The 22,523-nt window shown below is 42.7% G+C and overlaps 1 protein-coding gene across 1 annotated transcript in view; it reads right to left on the bottom strand.

Annotated features, from left to right (window-relative positions):
- kcnh4b (potassium voltage-gated channel, subfamily H (eag-related), member 4b) overlaps nucleotides 1–22,523 on the bottom strand; it is a 66,912-nt gene that overhangs the window by 16,536 nt on the left and 27,853 nt on the right. The window contains exons 5-11 of the mRNA XM_031799165.1: nucleotides 9,283–9,526; nucleotides 7,885–8,042; nucleotides 5,800–6,007; nucleotides 4,154–4,348; nucleotides 3,759–3,958; nucleotides 3,094–3,343; nucleotides 1,874–2,088 (exon numbers count right to left, since the gene is read on the bottom strand). Of these exons, the coding sequence (XP_031655025.1) occupies nucleotides 1,874–2,088; nucleotides 3,094–3,343; nucleotides 3,759–3,958; nucleotides 4,154–4,348; nucleotides 5,800–6,007; nucleotides 7,885–8,042; nucleotides 9,283–9,526 (1,470 nt within the window). The remainder of the gene's footprint in view (nucleotides 1–1,873; nucleotides 2,089–3,093; nucleotides 3,344–3,758; nucleotides 3,959–4,153; nucleotides 4,349–5,799; nucleotides 6,008–7,884; nucleotides 8,043–9,282; nucleotides 9,527–22,523) is intronic.

Raw genomic sequence — 22,523 nt, 5'->3', positions numbered from 1 at the left:
TTATCAATTAATGGGTAAACTTATGCATTTCAAGTCCTGCCAGTGGCCCACATAGCAAATAGATTTAGAGAGAGTTCAATCAAATATTGTTATCTCTTAACTCAAAAGAGAGTGTGGTGACTCTCTGTAGGCTGTGTGTGTGTGTGTGTGTGTGTGTGTGTGTGTGTGTGTGTGTGTGTGTGTGTGTGTGTGTGTGTGTGTGTGTGTGTGTGTGTGTGTGTGTGTGTGTGTGTGTGTGTGTCTGCACCTGCACATGCCGTGCGTATGTCAAAAAAAGTGCTATGAGCAAGTGATCGGGGCTATTGTCTGTGAGTGTTTGTGTGTGTGGACAGTGGATAGGGGCCTGGCTACCAGTGTGGAAGTTAAGTATCTACAACAGAGTTTTTATAACTGCTTATGAGTATATTATGGACTCTTATGGTCAGTGTAGTACTATTATAAGGCATTGTAAAGGACATTGTAATAAGCATGATACCCTTCGTTAAAGTGTTATCCAGATTTTCAGCACTGAGTTCTCCTTCAGCCTGTGCGAGGTTGAAGCCTGCACCCCTGGTCTCGTGCCAGAGCCCACTTCGAACAGATGGTGAGAGGGAACTAGAGCATTGCTCAGACCCAAAACCTGATTACAAACCACTTTGCGGGCCCGCAATTCGACGCACAGTTTGACAGTGCAAGGCTGCCAAATGAATGGGAAACAAATATAATTTCATTTCAACCAAATGCCTTCATTTCATTTCTTCTTGTGCGCCATGCTCAAATTGCCCCCCCACCCCCCCGAAAAAAACACACATTAAGAATACATTTGAATCCAAACCGAACGCTTGAACAAATGTAATATCAGCGTCGCTCAAATCTCGTTTCTGAAGACATGAAAGGAAATGAGATGAAATGCTGGCAACGTGACTAGAAAAAAAAACGCTCAAATAATCCAAAAGATGACAAGGCGGCGATACAAAGGCTTTGTAAAAAAATTACACGCCTTTGACTGATAAAAGCTTAGCTAGTAGCTATTTCTTCACGTCTGTCATTTGATTCGCCATGTTGTCAAACCACAAGGGATTTACAAAACTCCATTCCCTTCTATTGTTTGGAAGAGGTTGAGGGGAGTCTGTGAGCTGATGCCAGCAGTCATAACTCAAACCTACTGCATTTATGTTGTACAGACACATTTAGTAAATACTTCCGTTAACAACTGCAAGACATACTAAAAATATAAAGCATTTCTGAAATTCTTATGAACAGTTTATGAAGGTGTCATGTATGGGTTATGAATGTGTTATAAAGTCCTTATGTAGGTCACCTTCAAGTAAAGCACCAGACTTTCCTTCTATTTACAGCCTTTCCAAAGTAATCATACATTAAATACATTTTTTGTTGTTGTTGCTTTGTGTGAATTAAGCAACTGTCACTTGTTCTGGGGTAATGACCGCTGTGGGTAGAACATGTCCTTATGCACAGATCTTGGATCAGCTTCTCTCCCCAACCCCTAACCTTATCCATTCGGGGCGAAAACCACAAACCTGATGTTAGATTAGCATCTAGGGACAAGTTTATCCCACTCTGTTATGTGTAGAGCGGGGCTAGGATATGCGTAACAGTAGCACTGACAAATAGAATTGCCATGACAATAAAGTCACCGAGTTTGATTGGTCAAGAGAGAATTGATCAATTGTGCAGAAGGAACGTCAAGGAGAGTGACAATGACATAAGGCATTTTAGTGTAAAAACAGCCTTTGTAATGGTTTGCTTTATTCACCTCTAAAAATGTTGTATATTTTATATATATATTTTAAATGAGTATAGCATCAACTTCTTTAATTCAAATGTTTTTAGAGTTTTGGTAGAGGTTGCAGTGGAGGTGTGTGTGTCTCACCTCTGCCTCGCTGCCTTCTCTCAGGTTGTATGTGAGGTTGTGGAGGATATCTGCAGTGAACAGGCTGGCGTACTCCGGGTAGAACTCCAGCACCTCCCTTAGAGCCCGCACACTGATGTACTGCAGGTCGCAGTAGGTCAGCGCCTTCACGTCCGCATTAGTCTTGATCACGTGATCCGTCCCCGGCAGGTCGGAGCCTATCAGATCCCCCTTCCCTGTAACCAACCAGTCAGCAACATATAGTACGGCACGTGTTGGTGCTGCTGAGGAATCATTGGTCCTGTCCAGAAACCCCCTAGCCTCTACCCCATAGGTACTTGTGGAAATCTCCTCTAGTACCCCCAGCCAGTTCTAGTACCCCCAGACATTTCTAGTACACCCTGCCAGTTCTAGTACCCCCAGCCAGTTCTAGAACCCCCAGCCAGTTCTAGTACCCCCAGCCAGTTCTAGTACCCCCAGCCAGTTCTAGTACCCTCTGCCAGTTCTAGTTCCTCCAGCCAGTTCTAGTTCCTCCAGCCAGTTCTAGTACCCCCAGCCAGTTCTAGTACCCCCTGCCAGTTCTAGCACCCCCTGCCAGTTCTAGTTCCTCCAGCCAGTTCTAGTACCCCCAGCCAGTTCTAGTACCCCCTGCCAGTTCTAGTACCCCCTGCCAGTTCTAGTACCCCCTGCCAGTTCTAGTACCCCCAGCCAGTTCTAGTACCCCCAGCCAGTTCTAGTTCCTCCAGCCAGTTCTAGTACCCCCAGCCAGTTCTAGTTCCTCCAGCCAGTTCTAGTTCCTCCAGCCAGTTCTAGTACCCCCAGCCAGTTCTACTCTTTTGAACAAATCCAGTACTAGCACACGTTATTCAACTAATAAAGGACTTGATGAGCAGTTAACCAGTCAAATCAGCTGTGCTAAAAGAATAATAGATAAATTGAGTGGATCTGGGTACTCGAGGAGAGGTTAAGGGAACTCTGGTATAAGCAAGGTGGTGAAAGTCCTATCAAGCCCATCAAATGTTTATCATATTCCATCCCTGCTAGTCTCTCTTCAGAGTAGGGTGAAGTTGCCCCTAGACACTGATCTTTGGTCAGTTTAGCATTTTCCCCACTAATGGTTAAGGTTTGAATTGGGGGAAGGGAAGCTGATCCTAGATCTGTACCTAAGGGGAACTTCACCCTCTCTCTTCGGTCCCACATATGACCTACAGATGACAATGACCTTTGACCCCTATACTAACCTAGGATGGCCAGCACCATGCTGTCCTTGAGCACCTCCAGGGAACCCGAGCAGACAAAGTAGTTAGCGTGGAGCGCGTCGCCCTGCCGGATCAAGTACTCGCCAGGGGCGCAGAACGAGGTCTTGATGTGGAGGGAGAGCGAGCGCAGACAGCCACGGCTGGCCCCCTCGAACACGGGCAGCTGCAGGATGTCCTTGTTCAGGTGCATGGCGATGTCGGCCCGCAGCTCGTCTGGGAAGTCGTGCAAGAGCTGGAACGGAGAGGAAGAGAGAGATATATAGAGAGAGGGAGCGGTGAGAGAGAGAGAGGGAAAGCCAGCAGGAAAGAGAGAAAAAGAGAGAGAGAGCACTTGACCAATGTAAAAAGGACCATGTCAACTTATCAATGTGGCTACCATATAGTGTGTTGTAATAGAGTAGTGGCTGGAGGACAGACACTTAAAGTTGTAAAATGTATTTTAATGTAAAAAAAAAAAATATTATAATGTTACTGTCTTAATTTTTGCTGCACCCCAGGAAGTGTAGCTGCTGCCTTGGCATGAGCTAATGGGGATCCATAATAAATACACAGTGCAATAAGATAGCATAAATCTGAGCTGGATCAGTGTGTTTTATGCATCGTTCTGTTGTTTGTATTGTGGTTGCATTATGGTCGTATGACCTTACCTCGTTGGCATCGATGCCATTGTTAACGGACCAGGTGGTCTGGAAGTACTCCAGCATTCGCTGTTTGAGCTGCTGGGGAAGACGGTGAACCCTGATGAAGTCCTTCAAGTCCTTCATGCGCGTGTGGTAGAGGGAGCGCCGCGAGTACATCCGCTGGATAATGGCCGTCACGTTACCAAATACCACCGCATGCATCAGGGCTGGGGGGAGAAAACAGAAGAGAAGAGGAGAGGAAAGGAGAGGAGATGCAGAAGAACAAGGCACACATTTTAAATCCCCATAACCACAGTGCGACTTACAAATGAAAAGACTCCAAACTGCATCCAAACTTTGGGCTTGGACCTGGCATGCCCGCTTGCCCGGGTGGCAGCGCCAAACCAGGGTGCCACACTCACCCCCTATGAGCATAGTGCAGATAGAGAAGATCTTCTCAGCGTCAGTGTTGGCACACACATTGCCGAAGCCCACGCTGGTGAGGCTACTGAGGGTGAAGTAGAGGGCAGCGATATAGGAGCTGCGTACTGAGGGTCCGCCCAGTGTGCTGTTGGCGTATGGAGTCTCCAAACGCTTGCCCAGCTCATGGAGCCAACCTGGAGGGTAGGGGGTGTAGGGGTGAGACCAGGTCTGAAGGTCAGCATTCATATAACTCTAAGCCACGCTTACTTGTATAATTTAGGGTTACATTTTTTTAAATATGAATCAACATTGAGAATTCAGACAAGTCGTACTGGAAGAAAACTGGGCTGGGGAGAAAGAAAACATTATATTTTGTGAACAAATATTTCATTTTGTCGACATAATAAAACAAATTGTTGTGGAAATCTGTTGCAGCTCAGGTCGACTACAAAACCCACAATGCAATGCTCTCTCTCTTGGCTGGCTGGCTAGCTAGTTAACTAGCAAACTTAGCTACACACAATAATACTAAAGTTAAAATCAGCATGTGGAGTATCTAGCGAGCTGTAAAATTGCCTAAACAAACTGCACTATCAATTTAAGAGTATATCTCACTGAGTTGAGATATACTTACAACTTGTCAGAGCGAGTGCAGAGTATGCAACAATGGCCCTTTCCCACATTTCCCAAAGACACAGGGCACATTTTGAGATTGTACTTGAGGGAGAAGCTGAGTTGAATAATTTGGTACAATTTTTAAATTGAGCACATCTAAGTAAAATATCTACTTTGTCATGACGATATAAACGGATGGATGTGTTCTAGACAAGTATGCCCATACCATCTATTGGCTGATTTGGCGATCGGGAGTGCAGGTAATTGTTATAAAAGCATTATGTAATGTGATAGTGTGTTATCCCCTATCGCCAGTGACGAGAACCATGTAGTATGACCCTTTCCGACACAAGTTCTGGATTTCACATACGGACCACTTAGAAGTTAAATCACGGGGAGCATTTTTATTTTAACCACTGAACATAGGTTTACAAGAATTTGAAAGGAGTTTCATGATTTTTATTTCTTGGGGATGGATCATGCTTTTAAGAGCGATGTTATTGATGCGCAAAAGGAGACCCTTCTACTCTAATACTGTAAAATAAATGCTGTTTGTATCGTTACAGAGCAAGCGTGAACATCTTCTGTTGCGGTACACTGCCTATGTCACTGTTCAGGTGGTCTGTCATCAAAGACTTAGAGTGATGGGGGCGTTGGCAAGGCACTCGCTGGTTGCCACCCCTGCCAGGGCACACCAAGAGTCAGGAAGCTGGCATGGACTTAAGGGAGCTGGTGGAATGAGGTTGTGTCCTCCAGGGATAAATAAGGCCCAGTATTGCTTTCCTTTGACACACACTTGTTCACACACGTGGACACACACTTACGCATGCCTACACGCACACACACACATATGGGGTTGGAGACTTAAATTTGGTGCATCTATCGATGAGTATGATCAATGTGTGGGTGTGCATTGCGTGCATGCACACAAGTGAATATGTCTGTACACCCCAGGCCCTGGTATTTGTGTGTCACCCATCTCACCCACCCACTTGGCCCTCACCTTCCTCACTCAGCCACCCAGACTCACCTATGTCCCAGGTGTCAGGGTCGTTGTTCTCCATCTCCTTGCGTCCGATGATGTACCAGATGCAGGCCATCCAGTGGGCCAGCAGGGCGAACATGGACATGAGCAGGGTGAGCACCATGGCACTGTACTGGGAGTAACGGTCCAGCTTCTGGAGAAGCCTCAACAGCCGTAGCAAGCGAACCGTCTTCAGCAGGTGGACCAGGGAGGTCTGGGACCAAGAGGACAGAGAGGACAAAGATAAGAACAGATTTTTCTTCTTTTTTTTTTGAGTGGAGTAGGTTGTGTAGATCATTGAAATTAAAAAGTAATTTAAATTGTTTTAATTAGAATAGTTTTCCACATTCACTTGGTGTGGAGTAGGTTGAAGATAATTGAAATGAAATCCAAATTAAATTTATTTTTTACATTTAAGGCAACATTCATGACAACAAAATGTGGAAACTATGAAAACGAGCTGCTAGAACAGCTCCAATGAGCCTTGGAATAGCTTCTACAAGTGTCTGGAACTCTATTTGAGGGATGCGACACCATTCTTCCATGGGAAATTCCATAATTTGGTGTTTTGTTGATGGAAAACGCCGCCTCAGACGCCTATCCAGAATCTCCCATAAGTGTTCAATTGGGTTGATATCTGGTGACTGAGACGGCCATGGCATATGGTTTACATCGTTTTCATGCTCATGAAACCATTGAGTGACCACTCATGCCCTGTGGATGGGGACATTGTCGTCTTGGAGGATACCACTCCCATTAGGGTAGAAAATTATTCACCATAGGTTGAAGGTGATCACTCAGAATAGCCGTGTATATACTATCGGTGCTCATCGGCCATTGAACATAAAGATTACACAACAAGTTGAAAATCGCAAATTCAACAATGAGTCGTTTGGAAGGAATCAGTGGCTAACTGCAAGCATTGCAAAGCAACCAGTAGCCTGCTATTCAATGGAGTGGCTGTGTATTTTTTTCCCTGAGTTCCCACTATAAATCCAGAGAATGCCAGACTTTGATGACAAAGTTTGATTTAAAAAATTGCCCACAAAGGACTGCTGCGCCACCTTCAGTGAGCACATCACAAGGTGATTCCAAAAATGTATTGTATGCTGCTGCATAAATGATGTAATATGCCAGGGAGATGTGTATACTGTAGCTAAGAAAGTAATACTAAGTGTATGTTGTGTAGAATGCTGATAGTAGCCCATGTGCCTAACCCTAATGATTTGGTCTATTTTCACCTCTTAATTTCGCCTAACGTTACTGTTCTGACTCGGTGGTGCTGTAGCCTATAACCTGTTTATGAGAAATCTCATAATCTAATGTTGTAAGAGGTTTCATTGTCTGCTTATATGCCCCCTTTATTTATCCTACGGTTCTGACTTAGTGTAATACTGTAAGAGCAGACCATGTTCTGCATTCTGTTGCTGTACATTTCAAAAGTGCTGAACACAGTTATATTGACTACGTCCGTCTTACTCCACGCTCGCTCATTAATGTCTTCATCGAAATTACGGAATGCCTCTTCTCTGCTCATCGTTCCCTTATGCCATAGTTTGTACATCTCAATTATCAGTAGCAACCATATTTGTTTAAGCAAGTCAGCCATATCAGCTATGTTTTTGAAAAAGGCAGTATACGAGGCTGAATGAACTGTTTCGCTGCCAGACAAGGCTCCGCTGATAGCCAGGTGTAGCAGTGGTAAGGATTCACTCCATTGTGCTGGAAAGAAAGCTCTGCTGTTGAGACAGCTTTATGTAGGCAAGTATGGGGGCACGGTTTGTGGGCACCACTTGTCGCCGTTATAGTGCAATTAATGTATTGTTTAGTGTTGTGTAGTGTCTTTGCTGGCATGCATCTAAAAAAAATTGGGGGGAGTTTACCCCACCAAGATTTACATGCTAAAATCGCCACTGCCCTGTAGGCACCTTCAACTTACCAAAGGTATTATAAATTACACTTGCTGAGATTCACTTGCCTCCAACCAAATTAATTTGAATTTATCCAGGCCATTTTTTTATTCTTTGAAGTGAATTTGTATGTGTATAGGTACAGTATAGTGTACGTGAATATACAACCTCATATACCCACCACGGTGATGTTGAAGGCATAGAGCAGGTCAAAGGGCAGTGCAGCCACCAGGTCGACAAAGAACCAGGTGGTGGCGTAGTGGATGCAAATGGAGCGTGCCTCGTACACCACCTGACCCGACGTGCTCACAAAGGATGTTCGGAAGTTCAGGATGATGTCTGTGAATGGAGTGGGTATGAAATAAGTGATGAGGTTCCAAGATAGCTAAATGTTTGCTTAGTGGTCACAGAAATGTTTCAGTCATGGTAGCATAGTGGTCACCCAACCCTTGGGGAAAACCCTGTGCATGCTTTTGCTCCAGCCCCGCACGACAGCACCTAATTCAACGTATATCTCACCAAGAGGTGTTGTCGTTTCTGGCTGGAGCAAAAGACTGCACACCCAAGTTTTTCAGGACCAGCATCCGACCTGGGTTCAAATACTACTCAAGTATTTCAATTCATTTCACATTAATTTCAAAGTAAGTATTTTTTTTAAGTAAGTAAGTATTTTTCTTAAAAATAGTTGAATATTGGAAATACACTTGGAAAGTATTGGTATGTATTTGAAAATACTAAAATACAGAGACAAGGGTATTTCCAAATACGCATATTTCAATATTCCATGCATATGAACCCAGGTCTGTTTGGTCCTATGGTATTTTAAATATTATTTATAGGAAATCATTTGAAAATACTTTAAAAAACTTCAAATAGAAGTAATCCAGCCAAATAATTTGAAAATAATTAAATACAGAGAAAATAAGTATTTAAAATACAAATACTTAAATAAGAATGTATTTGAACCACGGTCTGACCAGGACACATACTATCTATCTTGGAAATGTATCTACTACAGGAGAAACACTGGATCAGATGAATAAACTGGACATTACAGTTAAGACTAAGAGAACAGCAAACCATAATTAAGCCAAATCCTGACGTGATTATTTCCAATCTCTTGCCTCCTATTCCCTAGATCCCAGATATCCTACCGCCTATAGAGTATCTCCATGGTGATGTCGTTGATGTTGGTGGAGCAGGTGGCTGCTTTCAGCTCCTATTTCCTATCCCTTATCTCCTACTACTTACCTCCTATCTCCTCCTATCCTTTCACCTTATCCCCTTATTTCATAAGAACATCTCCATGACAGTGTGGTTTTTGATGGAGAAGCATCCAACGTTCTATTGCTTATCTCCTACAACCTTCCCATCTCCTATACCTTTCCTTTCGTTTTCTCCCTTACTTCCTTACTCCCTCACCCAGGATGGAAGAGCATCTCCACGGCGATGTCGCTGACGATGGTGGCGCAGGCAATGTCGTTAACAGCGATGGCACGTCCCATTTCATATTCCTTACTTCCTACATCCTACAACCTACCTCCTACCTCCTATTCCCTTACTCCGCCCATCTCCTCACCCAGGATGAAGAGCATCTCCACGGCGATGTCGCTGACGATGGTGGCGCGGGCGGCCGTGTCCAGCTCGTCGTAAGGCGTGAAGCAGACGTTGTAGGGCACGGTGACCGCCACATAGAAGGTGGCCAGGAGGATCATCCAGTCCCATAATGCCTTGGATACGCTGTAGTGAAGCAGGATGAAGCGGGACTTCTGCACCGCCGCTACCTTATACTCCGGGAGGGACGAGGGCTTCTCAAACATGTTCTGAAGGGGAGAGAGAGAGCGAGAGAGATGTGTTGGTAGAATGATTAAAGGATGAATGGGATTGTGTGTGAAGTGAGGTGCTGAATAAGCTCTTGACCAAAACAGTCACCCACTTGGGCCAGTTTCTTAAGTTCCTCCGTTTCTCATTGTTTCTGCTACACATCATGAATGCAAAAAGTATCACATTTGTCCATCAGTGCCCTATCAAAAAACGAGGTCCTCCGATCAAGATGACTTCCTGTGAGGGAGGAAGTGAGGCGACGATGAAGGGGAAACGACCAACTACGCCACACAGCATCAGAATGACATGCATGATTTCAACTCTTCCTTCAACATCCCCCCATCCAAAAGTCATCAGCTATTTCTCGCCCAAGTGTATTTCTCAACTTTTCTCATCTCGTCTCATTAAAGACAAATGAGAGAAGTGCCGATTCGACTGAACTTCGCCATAAAAATTTGAAATAGCACTTATTCATTCCCCCCTCGTTAGAATTTTTGATTGAGAAAGCTAATCATGGGTGAGATATATTATAATACCATAGCGAATCAGAGTGTCCATCCGGGGTTGGCATAATGACAGCGCAGATCTGACTATTGGACGTTATAGCCATAACAATGTAAAGTAAAGCTATTACTTTGGACAGAAATGAAAGAGGGGTGAAGGGAAACAGAAAAGGCTAAATGGATCAAGGACTCCAACCCACAAGTGAACATAAAAAAATAATGTAATCGTTCAAGTTTATCTTCACAGCCTGTTCACCTCACTATCATCTAGAAGGCGGAGACAGTATAGGTGCATCCAAGCTGGGACTGAGAAATGCTTCTATCTCCAGGCCATCAGACTGTAAAACAGTCATCACTAGCTGGCCTACTATATCAAATCAAATCAAATTTATTTATATAGCCCTTCGTACACAGCTGATATCTCAAAGTGCTGTACAGAAACCCAGCCTAAAACCCCAAACAGCAAGCAATGCAGGTGTAGAAGCACGGCCAACCCTGCACCGTACCCTGCACCGTAGAGACCTCTTGCCCTATGTACATAAAGTCATTGAACACTGGTCACTATAATAATGTATTCAGTATATACAGTATAATATATATATAGTGTGTGTACACACCTTTTCCATTTATATACTGTCCATACTGTCTACACACACTATATATATTCAATTTATACAGTATAATATATATATATATATATATATATATATATAGCGTGTGTGTAGACAGTATGGTCAGTATATAAATGGAAAATGTGTGTACAGCAGTAGTTATATAGGATGAAACATGACTAGAACAGGGGGGGGGTCAGCCTGGGTAATTAAGTATGAAATGTAATTTCTCTGGTATGTGTCCGGGAGGCGGCGAGCACCGTTGTGCTGCTGTGTAATCTTATTAATGAGGCTCCTCGGGATGGATAGCCCTTACGTGGGGAAATAATTGGGGGAGCGAGGGAATTGTGGTCACACAAAAAAGGAGGGAGAGGAGGAGAGTGGCGTAATTATAACATTCCTAATTTTGTATGTGTGTGGGGAATAGTAAACGAAACAAACATTTTGCTAGTCCCCACAAGGTCAAATGCTATTTCTAGGGGGTTTAGGGTTAAGCTTAGAACTAGTGTTAGGGTTATAATTAGGTTAGGGTTAGGAGCTAAGGTTAGTTTTAGGGTTAGGTAAAATAGGATTTTGAATGGGACTGAATTGTGTGTCCCCACAAGGTTAGTTATACGAGACCGTGTGTGTGTGTGTGTGTGTGTGTGTGTGTGTGTGTGTGTGTGTGTGTGTGTGTGTGTGCGTGTGTGTGTGTGTGTGTGTGCGCGTGTGTGTGCGCGTGCGTGCGTGCGCCAAAATTGGGATCAATTAGGAATTTCTTCATTTAAATTCAATTCAACCCAAGAATTTAAATTTGCATTGGACACACCTCAGAGGAAGCCGAATTTGAATATAATTTAATTCAAAGCAATTCAAAGAAATTCAACAGATGGGAAATAAAGTCATTCCTTTCACATATATTTGACAAAAAACGTCTGTCACATAATTCAAAAAAATATACAGATACCATTTCAAATATGAACTTGATTACAACTCAGCTGTCAATTTCTTTTTTGTGATGAGATGTTAGATTGTTCTCTTCCATTCTGGAGTCTTTGATTTGATCTAATGCATTCTGGGAAATTTATTTTTTCTAATATGTAAGTGAAATTTGAATTATTATAGACAACCTACAAAATGATACAATAATATTTATAATTTCAGGCAAATGAGTTTAAAAAATGTAATATTTCAACCATATGTTATACATATACATGGTTATACATGATGTCAACGTCTATATTTGTATAGGGATGTGTCTACATACAGTACATAATAGCCATTTGAATAGCCATTACCCATTTCATTTTCATTGAATAGAAGTTCTACCTTTAATTAAAATTCTGTTTCCTGTGAGGTGTGGTCAATTCAAATTCAAGAATTCAATTGAAATTAAAGGGCACTTCGCAACTCCATTCAGAATTGACCCCAACCCTGGTGCGTGCGTGCGTTGTAAATGTTGGAATTGTCCCCAAACCATCACCTCTTGACCCATAATGACAGGCTCCTCTCGATTGTGAAAATGTGCAATATAAAGGGAAGAAGATAAGAGGGACACTTTACAGTTACAATGACCATGTGTTATTTCCCACTTGTTTCGACTGCTGGGATGTTTCCCCCACTTCAATTAAGAAGCTGAATGGCACTGAGGCAAATCCAAGGAAAAGCGAAGCTGATTTAATGTTTTTTTTTAGCGAATGAGTCAATGACGTCAGCGAACGCTGGGACTTCTTTTTTAATTTGGCTCACATTACATCACCGGGTTCGGGTCAATCCATCCCTCCCGACAGCCAACAGAGCACGTCCTAGTGTTGATGAGAGGCGAAAAAGCCCGCTGCGGGCACCAAGTGTTGCTAAATCTCCCTGCAGCAACAGCTGATCTTTGTACTTCATCAAGCTTTACCCAGGCAACCCTAACGCGTATATCCCCCAGCATGCTTTAAGGTGAGAAAAACAAACCATGACACAGACAGATCATGGTCTCCCATGGTCTCTTGATGAGGTAGCCCTGCCTGTGACTTCAAAATCAGTGTCAGCCCGTTGGTTTCTCTCGTGAGCGACCCGGGTTTATATCTCGCTTGTAACACAGAAAGACAGACTTTTTCTCGAGCAGAATACAGCACAGAGTAAAGGTCCAACCAGCTGAAATGTCTGAAATAGCAGCATGGTTGCTGTTAGATTTGACCACAGTAGACGGACGTACAACGACCAACTCCACATTGTTGCTTCATCATCTCCCTCTTGAACACGCCACAACAACCTGCTCACATAAAAAGCAGGTCAAGACTGGTGGACTCATTGGAAACTGGGTTACAGTAGATTATATAAACCAGGGGGGACTAGAATTACACACTCCCAACCCCATAGGGAGATAGAAAAAGAGAGTGGAAGAGGCAACGAGAGGACAGGAATGAGAAATACTTAGCTGAATCAGGTGTTTTATAGAGTAGTTCTGGAACAAAACCCTGAACACCCAGTAACTCTCCAGGAGGAGGGTTAGCCAACCCTGACACAATCGATTCCTTGCCTCCTTAAAACCCACAGAAAGACGAATTGAGATAGATAGTTCTTCCCAACTCCCCTGAACAAACAGCCTAAATATAGGAATTGAGGGTAATCATGGTGTATTTTAGGGCACTGAGATGCTTTGCAGTTATCCCACACTTTCTCTGAAGTTACAGCGTCAATCCTTCGACAGCCTGTTCTCTCTTCTCTCACACACAGGTGTTCCTTCCTTCCTGCCTTCCTGGACTGGTGCTACAAATAGTGAGCTATTCACAGCACGACCAACTGCTAACAGGGAAGAAATGAAAGGGGGGGGGGGGGGGGTAATGATATACACTACTGTTCAAACGTTTGGGGTCACTTAGAAATGTCCTTGTTTTTGAAAGAAAAGCACTTTTTTTCCCCCCATTAAAATAACATCAAGTTGATCAGAACAGTGCAGCCTTTGTTAAATGTTGTAAATGACAATTGTAGCTGGAAACGGTGGATTTTGTTATGGAATATCTCCATAGGCGTACTGAGGGCCCATTATCAGCAACCATCACTCATGTGTTCCAATGGCACGTTGTGTTAGCTAATCCAAGTTTATCATTTTAAAAGGCTAATTGATTAGTAAACCCTTTTGCAATTATGTTAGCACAGCTGAAAAGTGTTGTTCTGATTAAATAATCAATAAAACTGGCCTTCTTTAGACTAGTTGAGTATCTGGAGCATCAGCATTTGTGGATTCGATTACAGTCTCAAAATGGCCAGAAACAAATATCCTTCTTCTGAAACTTGTCATATTCTTGTTCTGAGAAATTAAGGCTATTCCATGCGAGAAATTGCCAAAAAACTGAAGATCTTGTATAATGCTGTGTACTACTCCCTTCACAGAACAGCGCAAACTGGCTCTAATCAGAATAGAAGGAGGAGTGGGAGGCCCCGGTGCACAACTGTGCAAGAGGACAAGTACATTAGAGTGTCTAGTTTGAGAAAAAGAAGCCTCACAAGTCCTCAACTGGCAGCTTCATTAAATAGTACCCGCAAAACACCAGTCTCAATGTCAACAGTGAAGAGGCGACTGACTATAGGCTGCTGGCCTATGTAGATATTCCATTAAGAATCAGCTGTTTCCAGCTACAATAGTAATTTACAACATTAACAATATCTACACTATTTCTGGTCAATTTTATGTTATTTTAATGGACAAAAATGAGCTTTTCTTTCAAAAGCCAAGACATTTCTAATTGACCCCAAACTGCCTTCGGAAGGTATTCAGGCCCCTTGACTTTTTCCACATTTTGTTAAGTTACAGCCATATTCTAAAATTGATTAAATGGTATTTCCTCATCTATCTACACACAATACCCCATAATGATGAAGCTCAAATAGGTTTTTAGAAAGTTTTGCTAATTAACTACACATAAAAAAACGGAAATATCACATTCACATAAGTATTCAGACCCTTCACTCAGTACTTTGTTGAAGCATCTTTGGCAGCTATTACAGCCTCAAGTCTTGTTAGGTATGATGCTACAAGCTTAGCACACCTGTATTTGGAGAATTTCTCCCATTCTTCTCTGCAGATCCTCTCAAGCTCTGTCAAGTTGGATGGGGAGCGTTGCTGCACAGCTAATTCAGGTCTTTCCAGAGATGTTCATTTGGGTTCAAGTCCGGGCTTTGGCTGAGCCACTTGTCCCGAAGCCACTCCTGTGTTGTCTTGTCTGTGTGCTTAAGGTTGTTGTCCTGTTGGAAGGTGAACCTTCGCCCCCCAGTCGGAGGTCCTGAGCGCAGTCTCTGTCACTGAAAAACATCCCCACAGCATGATGCTGCCTCCAGCATGCTTCACCGTATAGACGGTGCCAGGTTTCCTCCAGTTGTGATGCTTGGCATTCAAAGTTCAATCTTGGTTTCACCCCAAGCAGGCTGTCATGTGCCTTTTACTGAGGAGTGGCTTCCGTCTGGCCACTCTACCATAAAGGCCAGATTGGTGGAGTGCTGCAGAGATGGTTGTCCATCAACTCTAGAGCTCTGTCAGAGTGACCATGGGTTCACCTCCCTGACCAAGGCCCTTCTCCCCGATTTCTCATTTTGGCCAGGCGGCTAGCTCTAGGAGGAGTCTTGGTGGTTTCAAACTTGAGACCACTGTGTTCTTTGGGGACCTTCAATGCCTTGACACGATCCTGTCTTGGAGCTCTACGGACAATTCCTTCGACCACATGGCATGGTTTTTGCTCTGACATGCACTGTCAACTGTGGAACCTTATATAGATGGGTGTGTGTTTCCAAATCATGTCCAAACAATTAAATTTACCACAGGGGAACTCCAATCAAAAACATCCCAAGGATGATCAATGGAAATAGGATGCACCTCGCTCAATTTTGTGTCTCATAGAAAAGAGTCTGAAAACTTATGTTAATACGTTTTTTTGTTTTTAATACATTTGCAAACATCTCAACCGACCTCTTTTCCCTTTGTCATTACGGGGTATTGTGTGTAGATTGCTGAGGATTTTTATATATTTAATCCATTTTAGAATAAGGCTATAGCATAACAAAATGTGGGAAAAGTCAAGGGATCTGAATACTTTCCGAAGGCACTGTATATACAGTACCAGTCTTGGACACACCTACTCATTCCAGGGGGTTTCTTTGTTTTTACTATTTTATACATTGTAGAATAGTAGTGAAGACATCAAAACTATGAAATAACACATATGGAATCATGTAGTAACAAAAAAAAGCGTTAAAAATATATATTTTATACTTGAGATTCTTCAAAGTAGCCACCCTTTGCCTTGAGGACAGCTTTGCACATTCTTGGCATTCTCTCAACCAGCTTCATGAGGTAGTCACCTGGAATGCATTTTAATTAACAGGTGTACCTTGTTAATTTGTGGAATTTCTTACCTCCTTAATGCGTTTGAGCCAATCAGTTGTGCTGTGACAAGGTAGGGTTGGTATACAGACGATAACCTATTTGGTAAAATACAAAGTCCATAAGATGGCCAGAACAGCTCAAATATGCAAAGAGAAAAAACTGTCCATCATTACTTTAATTAAGACATGAAGGTCAGTCAATACGGAACATTTCAAGAACTTTGAAAGTTTCGCAAAAACCATCAAGCGCTATGATGAAACTTGCTCTCATGAGGACAGATACAGGAAAGGAAGACCAAGCGTTACACCTGCTGGGGAGAAAAAGTTCATTAGAGTTACCAGACTCAGAAATTGCAGAGCAAATAAATGCTTCAGAGTTCAAGTAACAGACACTTCTCAGCATCAACTGTTCAGAGGAGACTGTGTGAATCAGGCCTTCATGATCGAATTGCTGCAAAGAAACCACTAATAAAGGACATCAATAAGAAGAAGAGACTTGCTTGGGCCAAGAAACATGATCAATGGATATTAGACCGGTGGAAATCTGTCCTTTGGTCTGATGAGTCCAAATTTGAGATTTCTGCTTCCAGCCGCTGTCTTTGTGAGGCGCAGCGTATGTGAACAGATAATCTCCGCATATGTGGTTCCCACCTTGAAGCATAGAGGTGTGATGGTGTGGGGGTGCTTTTCTGGTAACACTGTCAGTGATTTATTTAGAATTCAAGGCACACTAAACCAGCATGGCTACCACATCATTCTGCAGCGATACCCCATCCCATCTGATTTGCGTTTGGTGGGACTATCATTTGTTTTTCAACAGGACAATAACCCAAAACACACCTACAGGCTGTGTAATGACTATTTGACCAAGAAGGAGTGATGGAGTGCTGTATCAGATGACCTGGCCTCCATAATCACCCGACATCAACCCAATTGAGGTGGTTTGGGATGAGTTGGACCGCCGAGTGAAGGAAAAGCAGCCAAGAAGTTCTCAGCATGTGGGAACTCCTTCAAGACTGTTGGAGAAGCATTCCAGGTGAAGCTGGTTGAGAGAATGCCAAGAGTGTGCAAAGCTGTCATCAAGGGTCATATATATATATATATATATATATTTTTTACATTTAAACAAGTACAAGTCTACTTTGAAGAATCTCAAATATTAAATATATTTAGATTTGTTTCACACTTCTTTGGTTACTACATGATTCCTTAATAATGGTCTGGGGCAGTTTTTTTAATGGTTTGGGCTAGGGCCCTTAGTTCCAGTGAAGGCAAATAACGCTACAGCATACAAGACATTCTAGATGATTCTGTGCTTCCAACTTTGTGGCAACGGTTTGGTAAAGGCCCTCTCCTGTTTCAGCATGACAATGCCCCTGTGCACAAAGCGAGGTCCATACACAAATGGTTTGTCGAGATCTGTGTGGATGACTGACCTGCAAAGAGCCCTGACCTCAACCCCATCGAACACCTTTGGGATGAGTTTGAACGCTGATTGCGAGGGACTTTCTTCCAGTGTTCCAACATCTACTGGAAAGCATTCCCAGAAGAGTGTTATAGCAGCAAAGGGGGGAACCAACTCCATATTAATGCCCATGATTTTGGAATGAGATGTTCGACAAGCATGTGTGCACATATTTTTGGTCATGTAGAGTACACAAAACATTAAGAACACATGCTCTTTCCATGACAGACTGACCAGGTGAATCCAGGTGAAAGCTATGATACCTTATTTATGTCACTTGTTAAATCCACTTCAATCAGTGTAGATGAAGTGGAGGAGACAGGTTAAATAATTGAGAAATTGATTGTGTATGTTTGCCATTCAGAGGGTGAATGGGCAAGACAAAATATTTAAGTGCCTTTGAATAAGGGTATGGAATTAGGCAGGGGCACAACTTTCACTTGGGATGGGGGACGGCACCCCACATTCTGAAATTGCATTTTTGTCCCCCCCCCCAGTTTTAGCATTGCACTCTGATGCAAAACGCAGCTCTGGGTGTACTTTAAGACCGCGTAGAAGCCTCAGAGCGATCGGGTAGGCTGTTTTCCAGTTTCAACCGGCTGGATTTAGGACCTCACAGACACCACCACAGCGTGCGGACAGGCTGTGTGAAGCCAAAGCTTCTGAAAGGCTGGCGTGTTGGACCAGCATGGGAGAGATGAACCGAGGCAGCTGCTGTCTGTGTTGTTCTTTTTCTCTGAGTTGTAAAAGCAGGGAGAGCAGAAACTGGCTTCTCCTTAGTTGACTGATCTAGCTGGCAAGATAACTGTTTTTTGACAGAAAAATACATGTTTATTCCCAGTGCTGAGCTAGTAGTGTAACTGACATTCTATGTTAGCTAATGTTTCATCCCCTCTCGACTGAAGTGAATGAACACCTAGCAGCTAGTTAGCTAGCTAGCAGCTACCACAGCCAGTTCAGCTCTAGCTAGCCTCTAGCTATCTGTCAGGTAGCAGCATCTGTCACGTCTACTCCTGCTCCTCCCCTCCGGTGTTTGACGTCGCCGGTTTACTGACCACTGGTCCTAGGAACCATCATTACGTACACCTGGCTTTCATCATTACGTGAACCTGTGCTTCATCATTAAGCACACCTGGACTCCATTACCTCACTCATTACCTCCCCTTTATCTGGCACTCCTTTAGGTTCTTTCCCCATGCAGTATTGTTTCTGTTTTCATGTCTAGACCCTACTCTTATGTTGTACCATTCCATGTTATGTGTTATATTAAACTTACTACCTTCTTCTCATCTCCCAGCATCTATGTTACAGTATCTAACAGCTGTTGGAAATGTTTTATTGCCTTTGTTTTGTCCTGTTTCAGTCAATTTGATGATGCACCATTGTATCATTAGAAAGTAGAGCTATCCAAATGTTGGCTAATTCTAGCTAGCTCCCTAAATGTAGCTATTATTTTTGCCTCAATCACACTAGACCTGAATGAAACGATGAAATCAGCGACCAAACGATTGAAGACCGATATTCTGACATTTATAGGACAAGAAAGAAGCTTCAAAGATTAATTTTTTTTAAGGAAGTCTGATAAACCTCTATAGTCGATTTCCAAACTGTATCAAGGGTTGATAGAGGCTTTGCCCGACACAAAACCTAGGAGACGCTATTGACGATGATGAATGGATACAGATATGTTAGAATGCCCATTCATGTTCATATAATCTCAAACGTAAATTTCTGCAGTTTAAGACCATCGATAGAACATACTATATGCTAGTGAAACTGAATATCATGCACACAGAAATGTAATTATTCTGCTGGAGGTGTAAAACAAAAACAGGGACATATTTGCATATTTTATGGTCTTGTGAAGGCTGTCTGAATTCTAACAAAGAGTATGTTCTTCTATTTTAGCATGTCTGCAGATTCTTCCTTCTCCCTGTTTTTGTTTGCTTGGAAAAGTTGATAGTGGAGACTTATCAGAATAAACTGTAACCTAATATGTAAAGTGGTAAAGAAATGCATTGCCATTTCTTCTAATCCTCCCACAATAGATGGAATAAATGTCAAGGTATGTGTCACTAGATTTGATTTATTACAAGATTAAGGGTATACTGTGCAACTTTCATAAGGTTGTGATGTCTTATATGGAATACAGTACGACAAAAGGAGTCTGTATTGAAAACATGCCCACACCAGGGGAGATAGTTCCTATTTAGGAAATCCCTAGGTCCTGGGCTGCTCAGTCCTGGCCCTGGGGGTCTGCCGTACTGTCGTTGTCACTCTGGCCTTTTCCTAACACACCTGAAACCAATAATTAATATTTAGTCTGTCTTTATCTTTATCAAATCTTAACCAATCAAAAGTCTTTGTACTTCATTTGTAAGAGTTGTTCATTTGTTAGACTATTGGTTGAAGGTGCAACAAAATATTATTGAATTATCATTGATCTAGTTCAGTCTTATCAATCGCTAAAACATATTTTTAAATGATCTCTTACTTGTTGACTGGGCATTTTTGTGTACTTTATGTTGTTCTAAATAGAGATGGTTCGACGGGCCATATTAGATTGTGTAGAAATGCAGGAAATTAGCTTAAAATACCCAGACCCCCCACCAGGTTATGCCCCCCCCACTTCTAAAACCAAAGTTGCGCCCCTGGTAGTAGGAGTTTGTGTGAAGAACTGCAACATTGCTGTGTTTTTCACGCTCAGTTTTTCCAAGCTGTTGAAAGGCACAGTCAACTTAGTGTATGTAAACTTCTGAACCACTGGAGTTGTGATACAGTGAATTATAAGTGAAATAATCTGTCTGTAAACAATGGTTGGAAAAATTACTTGTGTCATGCACAAAGTAGATGTCCTAACCGACTTGCCAAAACTATAGTTTGTTATCAAGAAATTTGTGGAGTGGTTGAAAAACAAGTTTTAATGACTCCAACTTAAGTGTATGTAAACTTCCGACTTCAACTGTATGTATGTATGTATATGTATGAATGTGCATTGCATTGCATTCAGGAAAGTATCCAGACCCCTTGACTTTAAAAAAAACATAATTACGTTAAACCCTTATTCTAAAATGGATTAAATTGTTTTTCCCCCTCATCAATCTACATACAATACACCATAATGACAAAGCAAAGACAGGGTTTTAGAAATGTTGTCAAACTGAAATAGCAAATTTGCATAAGTATTCAGACCCTTTCCTCAGTACCTTGTTGAAGCATCTTTGGCAGCGATTACAGCCTCGAGTCTTCTTGGGTATGAGGCTACAAGCACACCTGTATTTTGGAAGTTTCTCCCATTCTTCTCTGCAGATCCTCTCAATCTCTGTCAAGTTGGATGGGGAGGGTCGCTGCACAGCAATTTTCAATCAGGTTCAAGTCCAGGCTCTGGCTGGGCCACTCAAGGACATTCAGAGACTTGTCCACAAGCCACTCCTGCGTTGTCTTGGCTGTGTGCTTAGGGTCATTGTCCTGTTGGAAGGTGAACCTTCGCCCCAGTCTGAGGTCCTGAGCGCTCTGGAGTAGGTTTTCATCAAGGATGTCTCCGTACTTTGCTCCGTTCATCTTTCCCTCAATCCTGACTAGTCTCCCAGTCCCTGCCACTGAAAAACATCCCAATAGCATGATGTTTCACCGTAGGGATGGTGCCAAGATTCCTCAAGACGTGACGATTGGCATTCAGAGTTGAATGCATTCAGTTGTACAACTGACTAGGTTTCCCCTTTCCCTTTGCCAGTCTTGGTTTCATCAGACCAGAGAATCTTGTTTCTCAAAGTCTGAGAGTCCTTTAGATGCCTTTTGGCAAACTCCAAGAGGGCTGTCATGTGCCTTTTACTGAGGAGTGGCTTCCGTATGGCTACTCTACCATCAAGGCCTGATTGGTGGAGTGCTGCAGAGATGGTTGTCCTTCTGGAAGCTTCTCTCATCTCTACAGAGGACCTCTTGAGCTCTGTCAGAGTGACCATTGGGTTCTTGGTCACCTCCCTGACCAACGTCCTTTACCCCCGATTGCTCAGTTTGGTCGGGCGGCCAGGTCTATGAAGAGTCTTGGTGGTTTCAAACTTCATCAATTTAAGAATTATGGAGGCCACTGTGTTCTTGAGGCCCTACAATGCTGCAGAAATGTTGGAGTACCCTTCCCCAGATCTGTGCCTCGACACAATCCTGTCTCGGAGCTCTACGGGACAATTCCTTTGACGTCATGACCAATTGAATTGACCATTTAATAATTGGAAACAGGATACAACTGAGCTCAATTTTTGAGTCTCATAGCAAAGGGTCTGAATACTTATGTAAATAATGTATTTATTTTTTCTATTGGGGTATTGGGTGTAGATTGATGGATTTAAATGTGGAAAAGGGGAATGGGTTTGGATACTTTCCGAATGCGCTGTTAACTGGAGAGGGAGAGAGGGAGAGAGGGAGAGAGGGAGAGAGGGAGAGGGAGAGGGAGAGGGAGAGAGAGAGAGAGAGAGAGAGAGAGAGAGAGAGAGAGAGAGAGAGAGAGAGATTCTCTGTGATCCCATGAGCATTACTAGAATGTAAATGAATAAGTCCTGTAACTTAGCCAGCAACGATTATAGAAATCCCAACGTGTGTGTAATATAGAGAGAAGAGTAATAACTCATACTTGTGCGCATACATGACCATACACACACACACCACAAGCTTTTTGACCATACCCACACACTCTCTCTACACACATGTGCACACGCACACACGAGCGTACACACATGACAGAGTGAGTGTCATCTCTCCACCTCCCTCTGTGTTGGATTTATAGTTGGCTTCCCCCTCTGTCGCACACTCACACTTGGAGAGGAAACATGATCCTCGTTCTGGGTCTCTAGGTAGATGAAAATGCCAAGAGAAACGGCTACAATTACCATATCCCTATGGTACTGCAATATATGTTACAATATACTGGCATGTTCCCAAAATATACTGTAATAATAGATGTTCATAATAATATGTTAATGACATTGTGTTATAATTATGTTATAATAATATAATTTAGATGTATCAACCTGCAGTGTGTAAGGGACAATCTATCTTTTAATATATTTTATCTATA

The sequence above is a fragment of the Oncorhynchus kisutch genome, linkage group LG20 (assembly GCF_002021735.2).
Source record: "Oncorhynchus kisutch isolate 150728-3 linkage group LG20, Okis_V2, whole genome shotgun sequence".
NCBI classification, from domain to species: Eukaryota; Metazoa; Chordata; class Actinopteri; order Salmoniformes; family Salmonidae; genus Oncorhynchus; species Oncorhynchus kisutch.
Note: the sequence above shows the minus strand (reverse complement) of the source record. Positions and strands in the feature narration are given on the sequence as shown.